The following is a 21,390-nucleotide window of genomic DNA, read 5'->3' as shown; positions in this document are numbered from 1 at the left end:
TTATGTTGTGTTCAGTGTAGTTTTTTAAACATCACTGAATGGAAAATGCCATTGCAAGGCTAGAGAGTCATCTCTAGAAGGTGAGAGGGGAGGAGAATCAAATGGTGTTTTAATTAGCAGCACAAATACCTTGTGGTTTTCATTTCAGAACCTGAAACTATATTTGCTGTAAATGTTTTCTGGATTAAGGTTTTTCTTACTGCTTTGGTCACTGGCTCAGAAACAAAAAGTTGTAGGAGGTGTAATAAACCTCTCCCTTCAAGCATCATTGTCTTAATGAATTATTTTTATATGTTGAGCCAGTGGATCATCTGTTTGGGCATTTATGCATTGATAATTGGATAAATATTTGAAAAAGGCATCTTGTAAGGGGTTTTGTCCTCTGTAACCCAGGGATGTTTTCGTAATTCCTCTTTCCATCTGCAGACTTGTTTATATTTTGGGTTCTGTTTACGTTAATTTTTTTGTCAGTGATATATACCATTCTGACAGACACTGTTCTGTGGGACTGAGAATGCTGAGTCGTGAGGTAAAGTGCAAAAAGACGAAAGAAACCATTTTTCCACCTTCCACAAACACCATCAGTCTTTCAAATGATATGATTTCTATTGCTAGAAAAATACTAAAATCCTGTCCCATAGCAGGGTAGCAGTATCCTTTTCAAGAATTATATTTTCTTTTTATTGATTTTTTTTTTTTTTTTTGAGGTGTGTGGGGGGAGAGAGGTCAGTATATATGGCTTAGTTTCCCTTAGCTTAGTTTTGTTTATCATGTAAACTAAAACCGTGATGAAAGAACTGTTTACATTTATAGAGTCTTAGTTCAGACTTTGTTAACACCTCTCTCTACTTCCGAGCTTTCCTAATGCCAGAAACCTTAGGTATAACCTAATGATTAGAAGTAGCATCAGAAAAAGGTGATGGCGTATTGGTGGCAGATGACAAAGTGACATCTGGTAGTGTTGGCTATGTATAAAATTAGAAGTATGTGGGAGGGGATAGAGAAACTGAAAGGGCAGAACCAGAAAAAATCCCAAAGCCTTAACAGCTGAAGCAACAAATTATTCACAGTCATCCATTGTTGATAATGAACATTGCATTTTCAAGTGGCACATTTACCAACTGGAATTCTGCACATCCACTGCAGACTCATCTTGCTCTCTGCTTCTGTATGGTCTTCATAAGGAATTCACTCTGTCTAGCTTTTGGCACTTTCCTGACTTCTGTTTTGGGCACATTTCTGTGGGTTTTTTTACTTGAATTGACAGTTGTTGGAAACATCTGCCAACCTCTGCGTCAGGGTCCCACTTAGTGTCTCTAAGAGTTTCTGAGAAAACAACTCAAATATAAATATACCTGTGTGAATGTGACCTATATGTATAGGGAAATGTTAATATCTGTGCCCAGATTAAGGTAAGTGCCTTTCTGCTGTTTTTTCTCTTCAACTGAACTGCATTTGAAGGAAACCACAGAACTGATTAGACTTTGAGTTGCACAAACTAAAGGTAATGACAGAACATATGTAGCAACCCCTGCTAGGAGAAAACGCTTTAGAAAAGGAAACGAGATAGTGCAGATGAGAATGCAAAATACTGACTGTTGAATCCCAGAACCATGGCATGAAAATGACTGAGTGCATTAGCTAAGAAAGCCAATGCTTGAGTTTACTTCTGTTGCCTGGGCTGGGTCACCAGACTCTTCCCATTAAAGGAAGAAGCAAAAGGATGGCAGATTGAAGAAAGACAGGTGACAACAGTACAAACAGAGTATATTTCTTGTGTTCTTTCTAGAATGGCTGGTCTGATGTGACTTGATGTGAAAAGAAAGGTTGTTCTTTCATGCCCTTTACACCATGTGTAATGTGTTTCAGGATTATTGGTGGAGGCTTTCACCTGTTATAGCTAGAGATAATACTCCTTGTTGATGATATAGTAAGCAAGCTTCTTGGTGTGGTGATGGGTGACATTATACCTACATTATTCATACCAGTTGTCCAGAGTCTCTGTACAAGATTTTGTAGTGCTCACTCAAGGCACTGGACAGTATCTTTGTGAAGATGTCAATGGTCTCTACAGACTGAGAGCAGCAAGTAACAAAACGTCAAATATTCTATCTGTGAGATGTAATTTCACAATGTACTCCCATAATTTACTCACTCAATGTACTTACATGATACAGTTTCAGATCTCTGACACTTAGACAGTGGTGCTGTGGTAACTGATGCAGTAACTTTGAAGCAAGAAAATCTTTGGAACTAGCACTGCTGCCCGCTTTGAATGCCCTGGCAATGAAGCACATCCTCAAAAGGCGGCTTACTCGTGACACGAATACTACTGACCAGGCTTTAGAGTAAGACACCATGTAAGAGATCCTGCAGCACACCTAAGTCTAGTGCTAGTTCTTCTGTTACCTGTATGTTGTCTTGCTTCACTGCCTCTGGGTTTTCATGCTCTTATTTTAGACATTAGTACAAATTATTTTCTATGGAAACAGTATCTCAGAAGCTGGCAGCTTTGATGTACTTGCTGCCTTGTATTTTGACAATACAGATCATCCTGTGACCATATACTTCTCTTTCACATATTTCAGGCAAGTTAAGCACTCTTCTGTGGAAAAAGCTGAGGCCAAAAAGATGGGGGTTGGTGTGCTAGATGGGTTGTAAGGCATAATTAGGTGTGCATTGTTTTAAAATAAGCCAGGAGATAAAGACCAGAAAATGCATTTGTATCTTCTGTGGTATTAATACCAAAAGGCTTTGGTGATACTTCCAGTAGCATGAGGATGTTAAATTTCTTGGGCAAAGAGTTTGAGGGATAACTGTCTCCCTTCAGCAGGACAGGGTATGCAGATTGTATTGCCGTAAATCGTAGGAGGAGGAGGAAGACCAGGTTATACTGAGCAAAATGGTACAAAAGCAGCATGTAAAATACATACACCAAGTAATCTTGAATATTGTGCATTAGAATTGCAGAGCTGTCTTGGTGTTGACACACATTCTAGTAGTGTTTGGAAAGTATTGGTGGTCACCTTATTTACATAATTATATCCTGTTCTTTTTGTGGCCTTAAAAGGTCATCCTGTGTATGCAGAAGCTTAGCTGATGCTATCAACTACTAGAATATAAGCAATACTTATTTGGAGGTAGACTTAAAGAAATAAGAAATGTAGAAGTGCTCCTGTTAAGAACAAAAGCTGCTGGTGGTAATTTGGCAGTCCTGTTGGGGTTCATCAGTGTAAACGTTATGTAAAGAGAGGGGTAAAACCAGTCCCCTGTTTGTGAGACCTCCCTGTACATGTCAATAGCACTTCTGAAGTCACAGTGGGAGGGTAAGAAGAATTGCAGACACCTTCACACCCCCCCAGAACCCCAGCCCCAAGTCCGTTGTAGTTACAGTAATTCTGCATTGGTTCTAGCAGAGTTGTGAACAGAGATGGAAAGTCGTCTTCCAATTTCTTTATGTAGTTGCTTTGCACAAAAGTGAAAATGGTTAAAAAATCCAAATCGCCACCAGCATTTGTAACATTAAATATTTAACTTGTTGCTGCCAGCAAGCATGCACCTTACGTTTTACCATACGAACGTGTCCGCAGTTTGACTGTACTTTAGTGGTCCTTTAGAGGGCACCAATTCTAAATCTGTCCTCTAGGAAATTAGAGGGATGAATGTTGTAACATAGGAAGATAGCTAGGTATATCTCCATGGTTATGCATACAGGCAGGTAAAGTGATCTTCCAGATCTGCTGGGGTTTAAGGTTTTGGATCAGTGATTTTTTTCAGCTGGCCAGAGATAAGTACTACAAAGCATAAAGCAGCAGTACTGACTTAATCTAGAGAAATTATGGTCATGTCACCCTGACACTAAACTCCAGTGAACAAAGGACTGGGCTGATTCATCTGCGTCCCCATTTAATAATTAACCTACTTCTAAATCTCAGTACAAACCTCTTCAGTGTTTCTGATCTGTGGGAAATCTAGACCATGGAATTATTGCTTTTCTGTGGTAGCCAGCCACTGCTGTACATCAGAAAGGCTTTTTTTTTGTTCTGTTGTTTGTTCTGTTCTGCTGCCGTGGCAGGACAAAGTTGTTCTGCTCCTTAAAGCATGCAGAAAGCTGAACCATGCTACATCTGTGTGCTTAGATACCTGATAGCCAGCTGCGACATTTTAACTTTTCTAAAAGAATTTGTTAGAAAAAGAAACAGTTTTCTGTTTCAGGGCAAGAAATCAGTTGTGATTTTTCTCTGAAATACACAGATTGCAAATCAGCATCCAATTTTTCCATTTCAGATTTATTTTATTTTTTTTAATACTCTCAGACTTGAGCTGAACTTTTCCTTCATAATTTCAGTCTGTGAGTGCATGTATGAGCATTTTCTTCTTATTAATTGCTTTAGATAAGGAATTTATGTTCCTTGTCTAATTGCAAATGGAAAACAGCTATTTTAAATAGCATTTGAATCTCTTGTTCCCCTCCCCCCCCAGGAGTGCATTTGTGTGTATTCTTTGACTTTTACAGGTAGGTAAATCTAGTGATACAAGATTGCAGGTTTTGGCACTGTCCCCTTCGTACTGTAACACATGGACAATGAACTTTTTACAAATTACAGTATAAACTGAAAACTTCAGAGGACTAGGAGGGATGTGGAACAGAAGAAGAGTGCAACTTTGATTTCTTCAGCAGGCTAATACCTGCCCCTCTCAGATTTTCTTCTTCATACTGTGTCCTAGAATACAGTTTCAGCATCTGGAGCGTATCCAAAGAAGGGCAACAAAGCTGGTGAAGGGTCTAGGAACAAGTCTCATGAGGAGCATCTGAGGGAACTGGGTTGTTTAGCCTGGAGAAGAGGAGGCTCAGGGGGCACCTTATGGCTCTGTGTAAGTACCTGAAGGGAGATTGTAGTGAGGTGGGTGTCAGTCTCTCCTCCCAGGTAACAAGTGATAGGACAAGAGGAAATGGCCTCAAGCTGAGCTACAGGAGGTTTGGTTTGGATATTAGGAAAAATTTCTTCAAGCACTGGAACAGGCTGCTCAGCAAAGTGGTGGCATCACCATCCCTGGAGGTATTTAAAAGATGTGTAGGGGTGGTGCTCAAGAACATGGTTTAGCGGCGGACTTGGCAGTGCTAGGTTAACAGTGGGACTCAATGATCTTAAGGGTCTTTTCCAACCTAAGTGATTCTAGGATTCTGTATTTCTGTTTTCTGAATGTCCTGCATTCTCCTGAATGCAGAATTGCTCAGGATTTGAACAGAAAATGCCAACCCCATCAATCCTTTTTGACTTGAGGGAAGTCAGGCTGGAATGCAATTTAAAATAGAAATAGAGGGAAGCGGGGGAAGAGGACCACTTGGGGCAGTGGGAAGTGTCCACAGGCTGAGCGCTGGTGTCCAGATCGAGCTTCCCTCAGCAGCCATGCCCCAAAATCCTCACCCTTGTCCTTAGAGCTGAAATCCTGAGCTCCCGCTCAGCTCCCTCTCCTGGGCACTGAAAACATCTAATTCTGCATATCGAATTTGTATTGTCCCGCATGTACACAGCGTGTTTAAGTGAAATCTTGCCTGTACAATTAGGCAGCTCCTGTGCATTTCTAACCTAACACATATTTGCAACTGTTTCTTTCTGCATCCATCTGCAGAGATCCTCTTGCACACACCCAGCCTCCTGCAGTGCCGTACCTGTCACTGCTGCTGTGCTTGGGTCTCGGGACTCTGCATGCAGGACAGAGCTCCTTGCATTTTTTAAGCAGACCTAATCTGGTCTCCTCCCTGCTCAAGCGGCTGACGTTTGCATCAACAGCAATACTGCTCTTACTGTTAGATTACATAGATCATTGAGAACAATGAATTTGGAGGCTATGTCAAGAATTATGAAATCTTTCTTTTGCATAGCAGAGCAGGATTGTTAGCCAGTGGGTTTTCCTTGGTTTATCCATCTGCACATACCACAGTGTGTGTAGTGGGTTTGTGCACTAAATCAATGAAAGTCTAGGGAATACAGAAGTCTCATCAAGTACAATTAGGAACCTGCCCCAAGGACAGAGAGAACTGAACTGGAACACCAAGTTCATCAGGCCCTGTTAGATACTTTCAGTTACTTTATCACCCTTAGAGGAGTTGAAACCTCTAAACCTGGGGGGGTGAATCATGTAATTGCTGAAGGCGGGAAGAGGGGCATGTTACTTGGAGGGAAAATTACTGTTGACTACCTGAGTATTGCAGACTGGGACAAGAATTCCTGCATATCAGAGATCGGTGCCTAGGGTATTCTGCCACAAACCACTAAATGGAGTGCTAGTTGATATGTAAGTAACCATAACATTAAACAGCAAATGAAAAGCTTCAAGTCCTCCTGACTGTCTTCAGGGTGGAGAAACAACAGTATTACTGTGCAGGAATTCAGTTTAAACATGTCCTGAAGGATGCATGCTGATTTTCCAATCTATAAGATGTTATAGCCTTCTGTATTTTTGGGTTGGTTTTTTTTTTGGGGGGGGGGGGGGGGGGGGGGGGCTAGGAGGTGTTTGGGTTTGTTTTTTTTTCAGGTAAATGAACTTGATCCTTAAAGGAAAGATTAATTGTCTAGATACAGAAAAACATGACATAACTTCATTTGTTGTGTACATAAGAGAATACAATTCTATTCAGGAATGCAGGTATTTGGTAATATATAGGATTGGTTTCCCAGAAATGAAAGTATCATGGGAAAATTGAGTCTGTTGAAGTACTTACACAACTGTTCTTTGAGATGCTTCCAAAAGCATTTGGGATGTCCTAAATATTTTTTTCCCCATGAAGGGAAATGGAGGCAGCAAAAAGAGCAAATGGCAAAATATAATAAACTGGGGGCAAAAAAATAGTAAAACTGAAATAGTACCAGCAGTCAGGAGGCACAATGAAGTTCACAAGGAAATACATCCGTAAATACCTGTGCCCAGTTAAAAGAACTAAGACAATTTTTAAATGTGGCAGGAACACAGTAATTAGTAGCACTTTTGTAGATTACATTGAAATAGCAAATTATCTGTCGTAATGCAGAAGGGGCAGAAAGATTGAGCCAATTGTCCTGTTCTGTCTTGCTGTAGCAATGAAGTTCATTTCTGTTATCGGTACTGACAGAATTTTCAGCAGAAGCTACTTGACATCTTGGAGTGGACAAAATCACTTTACCCAGGTGAACTGAAAGGTGTTGCTGAGGCAAAAAGTACTTTTTAGAAAGCCATATTAAAGTTCTATGAACAGACTACTGGCAGGTCACAGATTAAGGTCAAATCAAATTCATGAATTCATAAAATCAAGATGAGGATAACTCATGTATTGTCCTTTAAATGATATCCTATGGCTAGATGTACATATGTAAGTTGTACATCCTGATATTAATGCAAGAAATCTACAATTTTTTCTCCTAGTAAATTGTGAGTAGCAACTATGAGGAGTATTAGATTTTCCCTTCTTTGTTCTTTAAACACAGCTGAAGATCAAAGTCTCTCATTGCGAAACAGTATAATGAAAGTACATGTTCTTTTTAGACAGAAATACTCCTCCACATAAGGCTTTTATTATGCACAGAGTACAGCTTTTTGGGGCGATTTAAAGTCATACTTCCAAGATGTAGATGAGCTTTAAGAGAATGTACCTTTTAACTTCTGCACAGACATGAATTTAACTTGAAAACAACATTTCTTTACATTTGAGAAGAAATCCACAGTCCAGACTGTCTGCAGTGATTCCCGAGGTTAAAACTGTATGTGAAATAGAGGAAACTTCCCCCATTTCTCTTTTCGTCTCCCCTCTTTCATTTCTGTGTTAGTGTAGCCTTTTCCCCATGGTCCCCAGTGCTTGGTTTGAATGACCACATAGTTAGAATTCATGTGTCCATAGTGAAAGAAAAAGCAGTGTCAGTGTTCAAAACAGACACAACAGTATAGGCTTTATTTCTTAAAATGATCAGACACGAAATACAAGAAGGTGCAAAGAACTCTTATTTTAATTCCACAGCGGCTGTCTGTATGTTAAATCTGAGATGACAGATTTATTTACTGATACCCAGAACCTGCACAATAACCCCTTTTGTTGTGCATGTTGAAAACAGGAGTCTATTTGCTCTCCACAAACCCAGCAATGTTCATACTGAAAAGTGATAGCATCTAAGCACTACATTTAAGGCATAGTCAGCCAAAGATATTCTTGCCACCCCTGTTTATTATAAAATCTATTTCCGAATTACTTAAGGCATTTTTCTTATTTAAACAATTTCTATTATATGAACACACCATGGGTTGGTCTTTTTTGCCTGTCTAAAGGTTTGGACCTGCTTGAGTGAAAGATCTTAGCCTCTCATTAGTGTCAGTTGTTGGGCACTAATAAAACATGAAATCACCAGCATCATCATAAAATACAGGATCCCAGAACTTTCCAAACCTTCAGGTTTGCATCTGCACTGTGCAAAAAGGTCAAATCTTAAGTGCAAAACCCTAAAAATGGCTGGAACCTCTGGTATACTAGATCTGAGTTACAGCAGAGCAAATTTGAGTAATAATGTCATACTACCTAGTTCAGTGGGGGTTAAGCAGATATTAGTAATGTGCTTTTGAAAATCCCATGGACTCACTTTGTACCTTTACTACTTAGTAAAATTAAATAGTTTTGAAGAAATTGGCCCTGAGCTCCTGAATGAGAGTATACTTCCCATTACTTAATTTCCCTTCAGATCAGTCTTGAAATATTTAAAGTTCCTGGCTGAATAGCTTTGATGTTGCTGAACCAAAGTCTGAAGGAGAGCTGCTTTTTCCATTTGTGTCCTCTTAGGAGTGGGTTCCCTTCAGAAAGATGACCTTTCAAATATTTATAGTGAGGGGATCTGTTTGAGGCAAAGGGAGAGAACAGCTTAAATCCTTAAGCTTATGCAGTAGAACACAGACATTTTTTAGATTTACTAAGTTATCAAGGGAAGACGGAGACAAGAAGACATATGCAAGGCACTATAGGCAGCAGGCTTAAGTATCTGAGGTCACTGAGCTAGCGTGGAAGTTATCAAGTCCAATCAATATGAGCAGTTAAAAATGAGCTGTTCTGGATGTCCTTCTGAGCTGTTTCACACATGCACACATAGACATATATATATATTTGAGCATGAATGGATGCGTCTCCTTCCTGAGAGTATAAGATCAAAAGGGAAGGGGGAGAGGAACATGATTTTTGTAAGTTAGAAGGAACATGATTTTGTAAGTTTAGAAGACCTTTGGAACTATGCCACTTCTTGGGACCAGTGCGTTTGAGGCTGGGGAGTAGGTACACGTTGTTTAAGCTCCCCATTGGATGATGGAGAACATTCACCATTCTTCCGCCTCCATGTGTGTAGTGTCCATAGCCCTAATTCTGGAGTTGTGATATTCTTGGTTTCACCACGTCTGTATAGCTACAGTAGCTGTTTTGGGGAGAGGCTGCTTTTGAACACATTCTGCCTGCAGTGATATCCAAGCAGCAGACAGACGGAGGTCCCCAGGAATGCAGAGTGTGCAGCACTGCATGTGCCTGCGTAAAGCAAGGGCTTTCCACGCTATGCTGGCTCCTTTGCTATGTGTATTCTATAGTACGCTTTTACACACACTGTGGGATTACTTTGAAGATTGTCTGACATATTTATGTGCATGCATATACACTATTTATGTCTTTAAAAGAACATTTATTCTGTGCAGCTTTTCCTGCTCCTTTTTTGCTATTTTCCTTCATGGCTAGCTCGCTGTCCTTCTGCTCCATTTCATAAAGATTAAAAATAAGGACATCAAGATTAACTGAGTTTTGATATTTACTGTCCCTCCTGAATAGAATTTTTTTCCCCTTGATTTACAGATCACTTTCTAGAAGAGCTAGATTTACTGCAACTGGTCACTAATACACCATTTTTTGCTAACTAGAAAAATTCTAAATAGATTTTAAATTTAGACTTTAAAACATTAGATATACGTCTGTGTTTTTTTCTTTCTTAAAAAATAATTTGCTAAAGAAATTGGACCAAAATGCCAGACTCCCTTCTATACTGGGGAAGCTGCTATGCTGCTGACCCACTTTGCCTTAATGTTACTCAAATTGGTAGAGAGAGATTGCTTTATTGTCAGGCACAATCGCTTGCAGAAACTCCCTCTTCACTACACTGACATGTCATTAGTGTAGATGGCGGCTGCATAATAGCTGTGGTTGGGATTTGCTTTACCAGAGGAATGCCTCTAGTGTTTGGAGCAGGGGTTGGCATATGGTGTAGGCTGTGGCACCATTCAGGTGACTGGTTGGATCCTGCATTGGGAAGCCCTGAAGTGGCTTCCAGCTACCTTTGCATTACCTCTGGATGTCATTCTGATCCAAGCTCTATGTGAGGTGTCTTTGTTTTGTGCCAAGTAACCAAGGTCTTAGCCTAGGGACATGACACAGGTCCACAGTGAGATGCAGTCCCTGTAGTTCAGACAGTTTTAGTGAGTCACTCACAGTACCAGCGTCACATCTGTGAATTTCTGCAGGATCAAACCTTGGATCTGTGGTAAGGGGTTAGATATGTGGGCAGCAGTTGTGAATTTTAAAATAGATTCAAATGGAACTTCTTATGTTTCATTGTTGGTCTCTGAAAGTTTTCCAGTAGCTTTTAGGACCCCTTCTAAAATCAGACATGATGAGATACTGGGTTTCCAAGTTCAGCTTTACTCAAGCCATGTCAGTTTTTCTACCTGCCTCTTTCATTTAACTGGAATTGACTGCAATTCATTTGACAACTTTATAGCCTGGAATAGTTGTCTGTGAGATTTTAGTATTCAACATGTATGGAGGGATGAGGCTGTGTGTGCCACGTGCCTGTCCTCTGATGTGGAAGAAGATGCCGTACCAACTGGTGGCACTGCAGAGATGGAGTCTCTTTTAATATATCCATGTCTGTAATACTGCTCTCCCTATTTACTTACAGTCTTTACAGAGAAACAGGGAGTACAGGGAATAGCTAATGAAAGATAATAAACAAAGGGGCTTGTATGCTGAGTACCTTCAAATACAATATTGAGTATCTTCAGGTGGGAACTATGGCCTGAAAGATAGTGCTGAGTCAAGGGATGAAGAAACTACAGGCTATGCTTTTGCAGAGACCAAACACTTTATAATGACCACCCAGCCCACAGCCCTAAGTCAGACTGATGATAGTGACTTGAAGAGCAGGCCCATGGCCTGTGTTTTTATCCTTCTACAGACGTGGCTGTGCTTCAACAGCAGTTTTTGTCACTGTAGTGCATGCCCTGACATTGGTTATGTTTATGCTCCCTGCCTTTCTTTTACAAAAGTGCTCCAGGTCACAGCCAAAGGAGAGTTCAAGATGCAATAGATCACTGCTGGCTCTGAGGTGTCATGGACTCCTAGACAGACTGGGTCCCTTCCCAGTTTGAACCTGGGAAGAGGACATACCACAGAAGGAAGTGCTTGACTGAAGTAAGATACAAGCTGTTTGGAAAAACTAAACTAAACTAAAATTTAAAAAAAACCACCACAACAACCCTGAAGTTGTCTGGAAAAGCTAAAATAAAATTTAGGCTTTCCTATGTAATTCCAGCCCTAAGTTAGGCACATGGTGAGCCTGGAGAGTAATGGTGCTTCCTTTCTTTTAGAAGAAAATGGGCCATCCTAATTCAGTTTGGCCATGCTGTGGGATCAGAAGTTGTTGTCTGACAGAGTTCTGCAGGCTGCAGTTTGAGAGCTTAAGTCCCTAGCTGCTGTCCTTCTTTCACAAATGGTGGAGGTCTCACAGCAACAACGAGCAAGGATATTTTAACTGGCAATATTGACAGGGACAATTTATAGCCTATTGTGTGCATGCAGCTGCTGAGCATTCATATCCTGCCACCATCTTGGCATTCCTGACTCTATTTTTGACAAAGGACATTTAACAAGGAATACCTTCATACCTTAGCATCATTTATATCCTGCCCATTTGCAATTTTTCTCTGTTCCCTTCCTCCAGCTTTCCCTCCTTTCCATACTTCTTGCATACACACACACACACAACTCAGAAAAAATAAAATTGTGTGTGTTTGGGGCAATGAAGATAAAACCATCATCACACACCATGAATAAAACTCTGTAGCAGAAGAAATGGTTGTTGACATGTCACTTTTAGACTCCTTTTTCAGCTTTTTTTCTAGTTACTGATACTAAATAAGTATCTGCATTAAGTGGACAACACAAACTAAAAAGGACAGAGTAACATCCCGTAAGTAGTTGAACAGTGGGTGGAAGATGGTAGTAGATTATTTTCTGCAAGGGAATTGTGTACAGCTGAGATTCTCGGTTCCATCCGTGCTTTTTTCCTGGGGTACAGCACAGTCGCATGACATTGAAGACATACTGTGCAATTGCACCAAGCAGTCCAGAAGTGCTCACCCCAAGGGTGTCCTGCTCTGAGGTGGTGGCTTGCTCCATTATTGTTGCAGAGGCTTGCTGCGGTTTCAGGAAGCTGGGCAAACAGCCTTAAGATTTTCTGAGTGACGCCCAGAGTACCAAACAGTTTAGGCAGAAAGAACTAATATAGATTAAAAGTAAGTGACTTGTGCATCTTGGAAAACAGCCCTATTCTTGGTTCTTCCTTTTATTTTCCTAAGCTTCCCCTGTTTTTCATCCTGCCTGCGGGGAGTCTCGACCTGCTGGCTGGCTCAGCACACAGGAGGAAAGCTGGTCTGGCTGTGATTGACAGGGCCATGGTGTCCTGTCAGGGAGGCTGTGCTTTAGAAACAAAATTGCTTTGGGAAATTGCAAAAAGATAGCTTCTAGTGAACTAAGCTGAAAGTGCCTTTCAAACATAGGGATGCTCATCCTTTTCTGTCCCTTTTCCTTCCATTATTCATCTGCATTCTCATGGGATTGCAGAGAGGTCTCTTTTCCTGGTCTATGATTTTCTTCCTTCTCTCCCCTCTCCCTGTCTTTCACCACTGAAGCATCTCAGCAATGCCAGGAGGCTGGTATGCCCCAGAGGGTAAGAATAGCCTACAATGGCAGAGATAACTCCTGTTGTTGTTTGTCTGCTTGCAGTTGTCTGGACAGAAGATCCACACAAGAGGTAGGAGCAAATGGACCTGAGAAGCTAGAGCTTTTGCAAGACAAAGTGTTAAAGCCTTAAGATTATTTATTTCAGCATCCCAAACTAACAGTTAGATCATCAAAATAATGATCCATACGTCCTTGTGTCCAAGTTGCTCATTTCCATTCTTTACCCTTAAAATTATTTTTCTTTTTTATTTTCTTTCTTCCCTGTCTAGGTCTCATCTCCTTTGGAAATGCCAAAATCGTTAGGACATCAGACGCTGGAGGTATTGTGAGCCTGTTCAAAGATGGAACACTGGGACTCGCTGGGATTTTTGATTGTCACACTCAACTATAACGTGACTATTGTCGGTAAGTACTTTAAAAGAGCCTCTTCTTTCTTTAGCTGCTCTGTATCCTGAAGCCACCCAAATGTCCTACTGATAATTTCTAGCTATGCCTCTGTGATCCTTATAATAAGAAGCTGTTCTTTAGATAAATGATATGAGTGCTTAATGTCTTTCTTTTCTTGTTAAACAGATTCCTGCTCCTTCTCTCATAGAGTTTTTTTTTTCCTGAAGTTTATGCACAGTATTCTGACAGGGTTTTAAAATTTGGCTGCTCTTGGTGCCTGAGTTTCCAGTCAGCCCTAATGGCTGCTGTAGGTGTCAAGGTGAAAACACACAGGAGTAATGCTTTAATTTATACCACAGAAAGTGAATGGTAGAATGTATGCAATAGCTTTAGCAGTGAATTAAAAAGTTTAAAGGGCAAAAAAAAACCTCTCTTTTACAGGCAGAAGTTTTTGGTTTATTCCAGTTGTGGTTAATTACCATTGCTTTTCAGGCTTTATAAATGAACAAAGTTCACATGATTTAAAAGAAATACAATTGTTTTTTCCTCAGCGGTCACCTGAGCACTTCCCCGTTTTCCTCCATATTTAAATAAGACACTGTTCTTTTTCATGGGCTACTTTGAGCAAAGTGTGAGCCAGAGAAAAACTTTCAAGGGCCTTTCAAAGACCCTTTGCCTCCATTCATGGACAGCTGCTGTAGTTTGTGCTGTGCATTGCAGGGAATATTCAACTAAGGCGCAGGGGAGGGGGGTGAAGGGGCTTGTTCTTGTATGTTCAATCAAAACTGAGTCATTAGGGAAGGTGATATGTGGAGGGGTTATCTCTAAAATGTATGTCATACTAAACTACTTCCTAAGGAGCCATTGATTTTTCTTAAGCAGCACTCCCTATTGTACATGTTCTAATTAAAAATTGATAGTGAAATAGCATGTAGTATTTTGAACTTAATTAACTAATGTGCTTCAAGCACTTTGAGGTCCTTGCAGGGAAAAAATGCTACCTAAGGATGAAACATTGTTTACAGAAGGTTACTGATTCTGTGCAGATGGTTTTTTTTCTATTGACCCACACAATGTTGGAAAGAGAGTACTAGTACAGCCTATCACCAAAATGCAGGAAGCTGAAAGCACAGCAAAGCCACCACTAAAGTTCAGATGATTAAAGGTAAAATGAAAAGGCTTCAATTAATTTATGGTTAAACAATATATTATTTTGCTGGGAGCAGCAATTTTTTCTGATCATTTCTCATATGGCTTCTATATCCTTAACCTTATTGCAGCTGAAGTTTTTCCACTTCAGGGTGCAGTTTTACTGTTCTAGCCCATAATCAGCCTACTTTCCACAAATGGTTTGTATGGGGCATTTAAACTCCATGTCCAGTGCAACAACAGCTATCATACAGTGTTGAGCAAATGTTTGAGTATTTTAATATTCACACCCACTACAGGGAAATAGCTTTATGGAAAGCAGAAAAGAATGTTATTCAAGACAATACCTGTAAATAATCATATACTTTATAAGAAAAAATGCTTTGGGATCTGGATTTTTAAAAAGCCTTTAGAATGTGTATTGGTGTTGTTTCTCAAACTGCCTTTAAAACCTTGTCTGCATGTGAGATGTGCAATCACTATTAATGACTTGAGATTTTCAGTGCATTTCTCAGTCATTAACTCCATATAATGTTCTTCTTTCAAGTCACTGACTCTTGCTGTTTGTCTATAGCTACAACTGGCTTTTTAACCATTCCTTAAAGCACAGAATTAATCTTATCACTCTTCCCTGTTTTGTGTCCTTGCTTTTTGTTCATAAGTGTTTAGGTTTTTTCCACTTACCTTGGCACATTTTAAAAATATGTGAAATTAAGGCAGCAGATTATTAAATTAAATTAATTATATTGGGAGCTTGTGACAGGACTCAAAAGGAAACTTGAGAAATCCAAGCACTAAACTTAAGATGTTTTTTTCCATGCGTTTCTACAGAGTAAATTTTCAATTTGTTGACAATGTAACAGTGTATCTTTAGGCCTTCTTGTCTTGTCCAAAAAAAAAAAAAAAAAATAATTTTTTCTCCTATTTTCTTTTTTTTTTTCCTTTTTTTTAATGAATAAGTTTGTCAGTAATACAGCAGTGTGTGTGCAACTACAAAAAAAAAAAACAACCCTTTTTATAAGAACCTACTTCATCCAAAGTCCTCCAAGAAACTGTAATGAACAATATAGTCTCATTCAAAAGATATGATACATTGTGTACCAATGTCTGATCTTCCAGTGTTATTGTAATGCAATGAGTGTAAGGCCTGATCTTTCCAATCAAAGTGGATGAGACCAAGCCCTACAATCATAAGAAAGAATTCAGGGAAAGATGAAGTAAGCAATGTATGAAAATGCCAAGCTTGTAAGGCTTCACTTGGTCTTGGTATCAAGACAGAAGGGAGCTTTTGGTCTGAATGGAGAGAGAAGCTGCTCACCAATGTTGGAAGATGTGATCAAGGTGAGGCAACTAAAGAAACAGCAGAGAGCAATGACTGGGCTACACATGTACACACATAGATGTACATTTGTAGAACATCTTTCATATGTTTCCTCATAGCACTTTTTAACTAGCTCACTAGTACCTGCCAGTCTAGACACAACAGAGATATTTTCTTTACTGTAGTAAAATTTACATACAATTTCATGACCAAGACCAAGAACAAATACTATGTCATGGAACAATGTTGTGTATGTAGAAGTTTCATACTGTGTTAGCTGATCTATATTATCAAAATTGGACAAAATTTGGGTGTGGAGGTATGAACCCAACAGCAAGGAAGAACTGTAAATGAAATGGGATTAACTTAATTGTGAACTCTTTTTATTAGATTTGGACATATTCAGAGTGGTTTTCATTAGGCTGAGGTTTGCATTGGCATGGATTATTGTATGTCAAACTCCTACACTGTCGAGTCTAGATGAAGGTTGTGGAATGTGTCACCTAACATGTTTTCGCACAACTTTCAGACCAAATCCAAACACAACTCAAGAGGAGTTATTAAGGAGGATTACAGAGGCTAGTTCTTCAAATGTTTTGCGTAGAGAGAGCATATCACTGTTGTACATGCCTTCCTTTCAATCTCAGTGCTCTGACTCTTTTTCTTACCTTTTTTCCCTTCTAGGAAAGATCTGGCTAATGTTAGTAATTATGCTGCGAATGGCAGTGGTAGTATTAGCAGGCTATCCACTCTACCAAGACGAGCAGGAGCGCTTTGTCTGCAACACCCTCCAACCAGGATGCTCCAATGTTTGCTATGACTTGTTCTCTCCTGTTTCTCACTTTAGATTCTGGCTCATTCAGACTGTGTCTATCCTGCTACCTTATGCTGCATTCAGCATTTATGTTCTGCACAAAGTAGCTACGTACATTGTAAAAATGCACTGTTTGGCACATGGATGCAAAGAGAATAAGGGCTTATCAAGCCCCAAAGACCTGAAAGAGCTCTGTAGAAGTGTTGTTGTCAGTAAATTGGATTGTGGTGCAGACAGCCTAAGTGTCCTTGATTTTTCTGGGGCATATACTGTTCATCTTCTTTTTAGGACACTACTTGAGGCTGCCTTTGCAGCTGTGCAATATTTTCTCTTTGGATTTTTTGTTCCTGAGCGCTTTTCCTGCTACCATTCACCTTGCACAAGCGCGGTTGAGTGTTATATCTCTCGGCCCACTGAGAAATCCATCATGATGATTTTCATCTGGGGACTCAGCAGCCTAACCTTTCTGCTTAGCCTTGCCGATCTTTGCTGTGCTCTCCACAGAATGACAGTAAGAAACCAAAAGAACAAGATGCTGGCAAACCTGCATAAAGAGAATGAGTGCATTTTAAACCTTACCCCAGTACAGCATGGTAGCTCTTCTCCACCCCAAAATCAGGACCATCCAGTATCAAATAGCAGCCAGACCAGTGATGGCTCCTGCTCACTTCTCTCTGAAGAGGAAGAAGAGGCTGCTCTTCATCCAGAAGTGGTCTCTCAGCAAAATGCTAGCACTAACCTTAACAGCGACAGCAATAAGCCTTGTATACCAGGAGATCTTGCTGTTAAAGAAGATAGTGCTGAAGAACCCTTGTGTGCTGGTGACCACCAAGGAACTACATGTGGGCAAGTGAGACCCATGCTTCAGCAAGACTTCATTAAAGATACCGCGCTGACTTTGAGACCTCAGATCAAGTCTCGCCTTGGAGTTTCTTCCTCTGTAGTTCAGAGTAAGCTTTTAGGATACTACCCTTCAGCTGAGCTAAAAACTTCTGATGCACAGTCAAATTACAGCAGTACTAGTTGTTTGAGGTCAAAAAAGTCAGAATGGGTGTAAAGCCCTGAGCAACCATTGGCCTGTGAACCTGGCAGAACAAGTCATTGCATCACTGACAAGGTTTCAGGTAGTTTCAGCTAGATCCCTCAGCTGTGGTTATGCTGCAGAGACATTCTACTGTGGTGTGTTCCTCCACTGATGAGGAAGCAAAAACCTTGGACTGGCGTTTGAAGGATATTACATTAAGGGAACTGTTCTTTGAAAAATGTAACACATTTTTGTTTTTCTGAGTGTGACTTCAAAAAGCTGTTGCCTGTCACTGATGTGACTGACCTGGTTTTCCCGCAGTACTTGTGAACACTTGTTTACCCTGACCTTGTTTTATTGCAAAAGATTGAGCTTATGAAAGATGTGACTTTTAAACACAGTTGTACATTGTCTGCTCTCACAAGGTTAATTTGTCTCCTCATACTATATTCTCAAAGCCCTGAAGAAAGGATATTCAAGCAAGAAGAGTAGACAGTGAATAAAATAAAAACACACTGTCTGTAGCAAAGTGTTAATGTGTAAAAAACCCCCGTATCTTACTGATTGTTAGCAATGCCATGGAAATACCTTTCTCTGCCTTTCCCTGGTGTTAGCTGGCCCAGTCTGGTCACATTTTATTTATTCAACTCTAATAGCCTCCCAAGCAAGGTTGCTTCACCCAGATTACCTGTTGGGAATAGTCCTGCGCTTGAGAATTGCTCAGGAGAGAACTAGATGGGTGTCAGCCAGAAGGGTATCAGAGAGTGCTCCAGCAGCTTGGCAGTGCAGGGGCCTAAGCACCAGTGCCCATGTCCTGGCACTACTTACTGTGTGCTCACATAGATGTACAACTGACACATCTACAAGGTTTTATGTGTCTCAGTCTGAAACAGTCACACTTGGATCTTGATTTCAGTAGGAGGAATGAGTCACCTGACCTCATTTAGGCATCTCTGAAGGTAAGGTGAATCACTTTCTGCATATACCTACTTCTCCCACAACATGATTATGTCAGATCTGGGCTTGGGGAAAATGGTTCCTACCCTGAAAGAAGGATACAGTGGCAATGTTTGTGTCAAAGTTCTCACCCTCTTCGTCTGACAGACTTCTTATGCTAACCATTTGAAAATGTTTCTAAATTGAGTGAGTCACAGAAGATTTTATTACTGTCATGCTTTGTGCTTTCCTTCAATGTTAATTCTGTTGCATTTACCCAAGTGTGGTGCAGCACTGAAGCGCAGCAGTGTGTGAGATGAATTTTCTTTTAGCTACAAGCCAGTGGGGGTTGAAGGTTGCATATGCCTGCAGATCGCCAGTGGGAGTGGATGTGAAGGAGCATGTACGCAGAGAAAGGTACTCTTGGTAGCATCTTGTAAAACATTATTCAGAAGGTGACAAGACCCAGTATTTGTAGATACTGCTTGGAGCCGGAGTAGCTATGACACTGTTTAGACCCAGGCACAGATCTAGTATTGCTCTTAGCCTGCCACGTAACAAGTTTCTGTAATGACTCAATGGCTGGCTCCTCTGTGCAGAACATAAAGGGACAACAGCTTCCCCGTTCTTCCTTTTCTCTCCTGTGAATGCAAAAGTCTTTAGAACAGTTTGACTCGTTACATCTGAGTATCATTTCTCAATATGAAAAGTAAAGACTTGAAGTAAACATTTAATTATCCCTCATCTTCTGCATCCCCTCAAAAATTAGGTAGCTTAACACATAGGCAGAGCTGCTGTTTGGGTGGAAAGGCAGAATTTACTTCTGCCAGCAAAGTACTGTGGGATCCTGAGGTATGCTACAGAGGTTTTTAATTACTACTTTCTAAGTAAAGTTTTCCTCTTTGTTAGCTGTGTTTGTCTCTTTTATCATGTGTGCTTGTTGTATGATTTGTCATTTCCAGGGTGGGAGCAACATTAATTATTAAACTTATCAAAGGCAGAAAACCATTAAATATTTAAACTTCTCATCCTCCAAAGCCTCTTTAACAGGGTCTGTGCTGATTACACATACCATAAAAGAACATTGCAACAATGAGACCTTTTATGATTCGTTGCATCTTCTCAGCTGTGAGAAGGAATGTAGGGAACAAATGTGGATTCAGTCTATTGCGTACATCCCTCAGAGTGAGATATAAATAGGGTAGGATAAATAATAAATGTGTTGTGGCTGGACACAGTTTGCTTTTTTGTGTCTCCAGTCAGACATATTTTAATGACTGAGAAGTCTCATTTCAAATCAGAAAGATCCTGTTTGTCTTTAAAATGGAAATATGGAAAGTGAAATCAGTGAATCCTTATTCTGTTTGCAGTCTCTTCTTGTAAAACTGTGGCTTTTGGTTTGTGTTGCTCAGCTGCAGACCTGGCTGTTTTTAGGGTATGTGGACCCTTTGACTCATATGTCAGAGTCAGTGTAATAAGCACTTAATGTGTTTATAAAAACTGCATATTTAAAAAGCAGGATTTATATGGGCTTTTCACTGGCAACTGAATAGAAGCTTCTGGCATCAACAACCTGCTCCTAATGAAATGTCTCTAAGTATCTTCTAGCAACTCTTTCCAAGGTACATTTATCAATTACAAAGACATGGTTTTATAAAATGTGTGGATGTACCAGCAAGAGAAGACCAAGGGAAGATGTGTTTGAGCTATTCTGAGCTTCCACAGCTCAAGCAAATTGAGTGATTGTTGGTAGGGGGATCCTCAGTGGAGAGGAGAAAATGGGAAAGAAGAGCTCTTTGAAAGAACAAAGAGGATCACCTCTAATTTCTCCTTATATTCAATATCACTGAATGTTAAGGTCCTGTGAAGATATCTAAATGTCCTAGAAAGAGTGAGTAGAAGAAATAATAGCTGGGGAGCAAGAAAGCAACAACATTTGCTGCTGCTGAAGCAAAGGTTTATTCTTTTAAATTCAGGTATTGGTTTAAGAAGTCCTTCCAGAACATATTTCATATTCATAAAAATGTTACAAAAGCTGCTTGTAACATTTGAGAGTGTGTTTTAAAACTTTTCTTAACCTGTGTACTTCAGAGAAGTGTTTCAGAAGATGGGTTGAAAACACAATACTACTAACACTGCCCTCAGGTAGCTTTGTCTTGGGTTCTGACAAGGCTGCCACAGCAGCAGAGCAGGTACCACTAGCACCCTGAGGTGGTTCATGGAACAATGCGTAAGATACATATATTGCTCATTCCCTCTTGTGTGGTACTGAACATGAGACTATACAGAAAAGAATTGAGCTCCCTGGAAACAGAGTTGGAACTGATCATGAAATCTGTGGTAAAATAGTTTTCACAGGGGAAATAAAATTTTTACTGGAAAATTATAAAATGCCTAAAATAATGTTGGTTTTTCAGGATCTTCTACTGCATCACAGCACTCTTTTTGTTAAATAACTATCTAGTAGGCTGCTGGAGACCTGGAATTTCTATGTTTTCCATGCAGTGAAATCAAGTAACACTGGCAGTTTCTGCAGCAGCAGCACAATTTAAAGAAAAAGAAAAAAAACCCAACACTTTTTCTTATGCCTAAATAAGATAGATATTTTAAAACTTTTTTTTTTCTGAAAAAAAAAAGAGAAAATTTTCCATTTGTTTTGGTTTAGTTTGGAATTCACTTAAAATAAGAAAGAAAGAAGGAAGGAAAGAAAGAGAGAGAAAGAAAGAAAGAGGAAGGAAGAGAGAGAGAGG

The 21,390-nt window shown here is 40.0% G+C and overlaps 1 protein-coding gene across 1 annotated transcript; it reads left to right on the top strand.

Moving 5' to 3' along the window:
* The first annotated feature begins 13,111 nt into the window (after positions 1–13,111).
* GJD4 (gap junction protein delta 4) lies at positions 13,112–18,081 on the top strand. The gene is made up of 2 exons (XM_062621622.1): positions 13,112–13,414; positions 16,551–18,081. The coding sequence occupies exons 1-2, from the start codon at positions 13,351–13,353 to the stop codon at positions 17,735–17,737; spliced, it is 1,251 nt and encodes a 416-aa protein (XP_062477606.1). The 5' UTR covers positions 13,112–13,350; the 3' UTR covers positions 17,738–18,081.
* The last annotated feature ends 3,309 nt before the right edge of the window (positions 18,082–21,390 follow it).

This window comes from Pezoporus occidentalis, unplaced genomic scaffold (genome assembly GCF_034315485.1).
Source record: "Pezoporus occidentalis ecotype Australia unplaced genomic scaffold, CSIRO_AGI_Poc_V1 ctg23, whole genome shotgun sequence".
NCBI classification, from domain to species: domain Eukaryota; kingdom Metazoa; phylum Chordata; class Aves; order Psittaciformes; family Psittacidae; genus Pezoporus; species Pezoporus occidentalis.
This window is presented reverse-complemented; position numbering and strand designations above follow the sequence as displayed.

Excerpts from the sequence above, each read along its gene's own strand:
- GJD4 (XM_062621622.1), top strand. The coding sequence starts at position 13,351 with ATGGAACACTGGGACTCGCTGGGATTTTTGATTGTCACACTCAACTAT. Across the intron at positions 13,415-16,550 it reads CTATAACGTGACTATTGTCG|GAAAGATCTGGCTAATGTTA; the intron begins GTAAGTACTTTA and ends TTTCCCTTCTAG.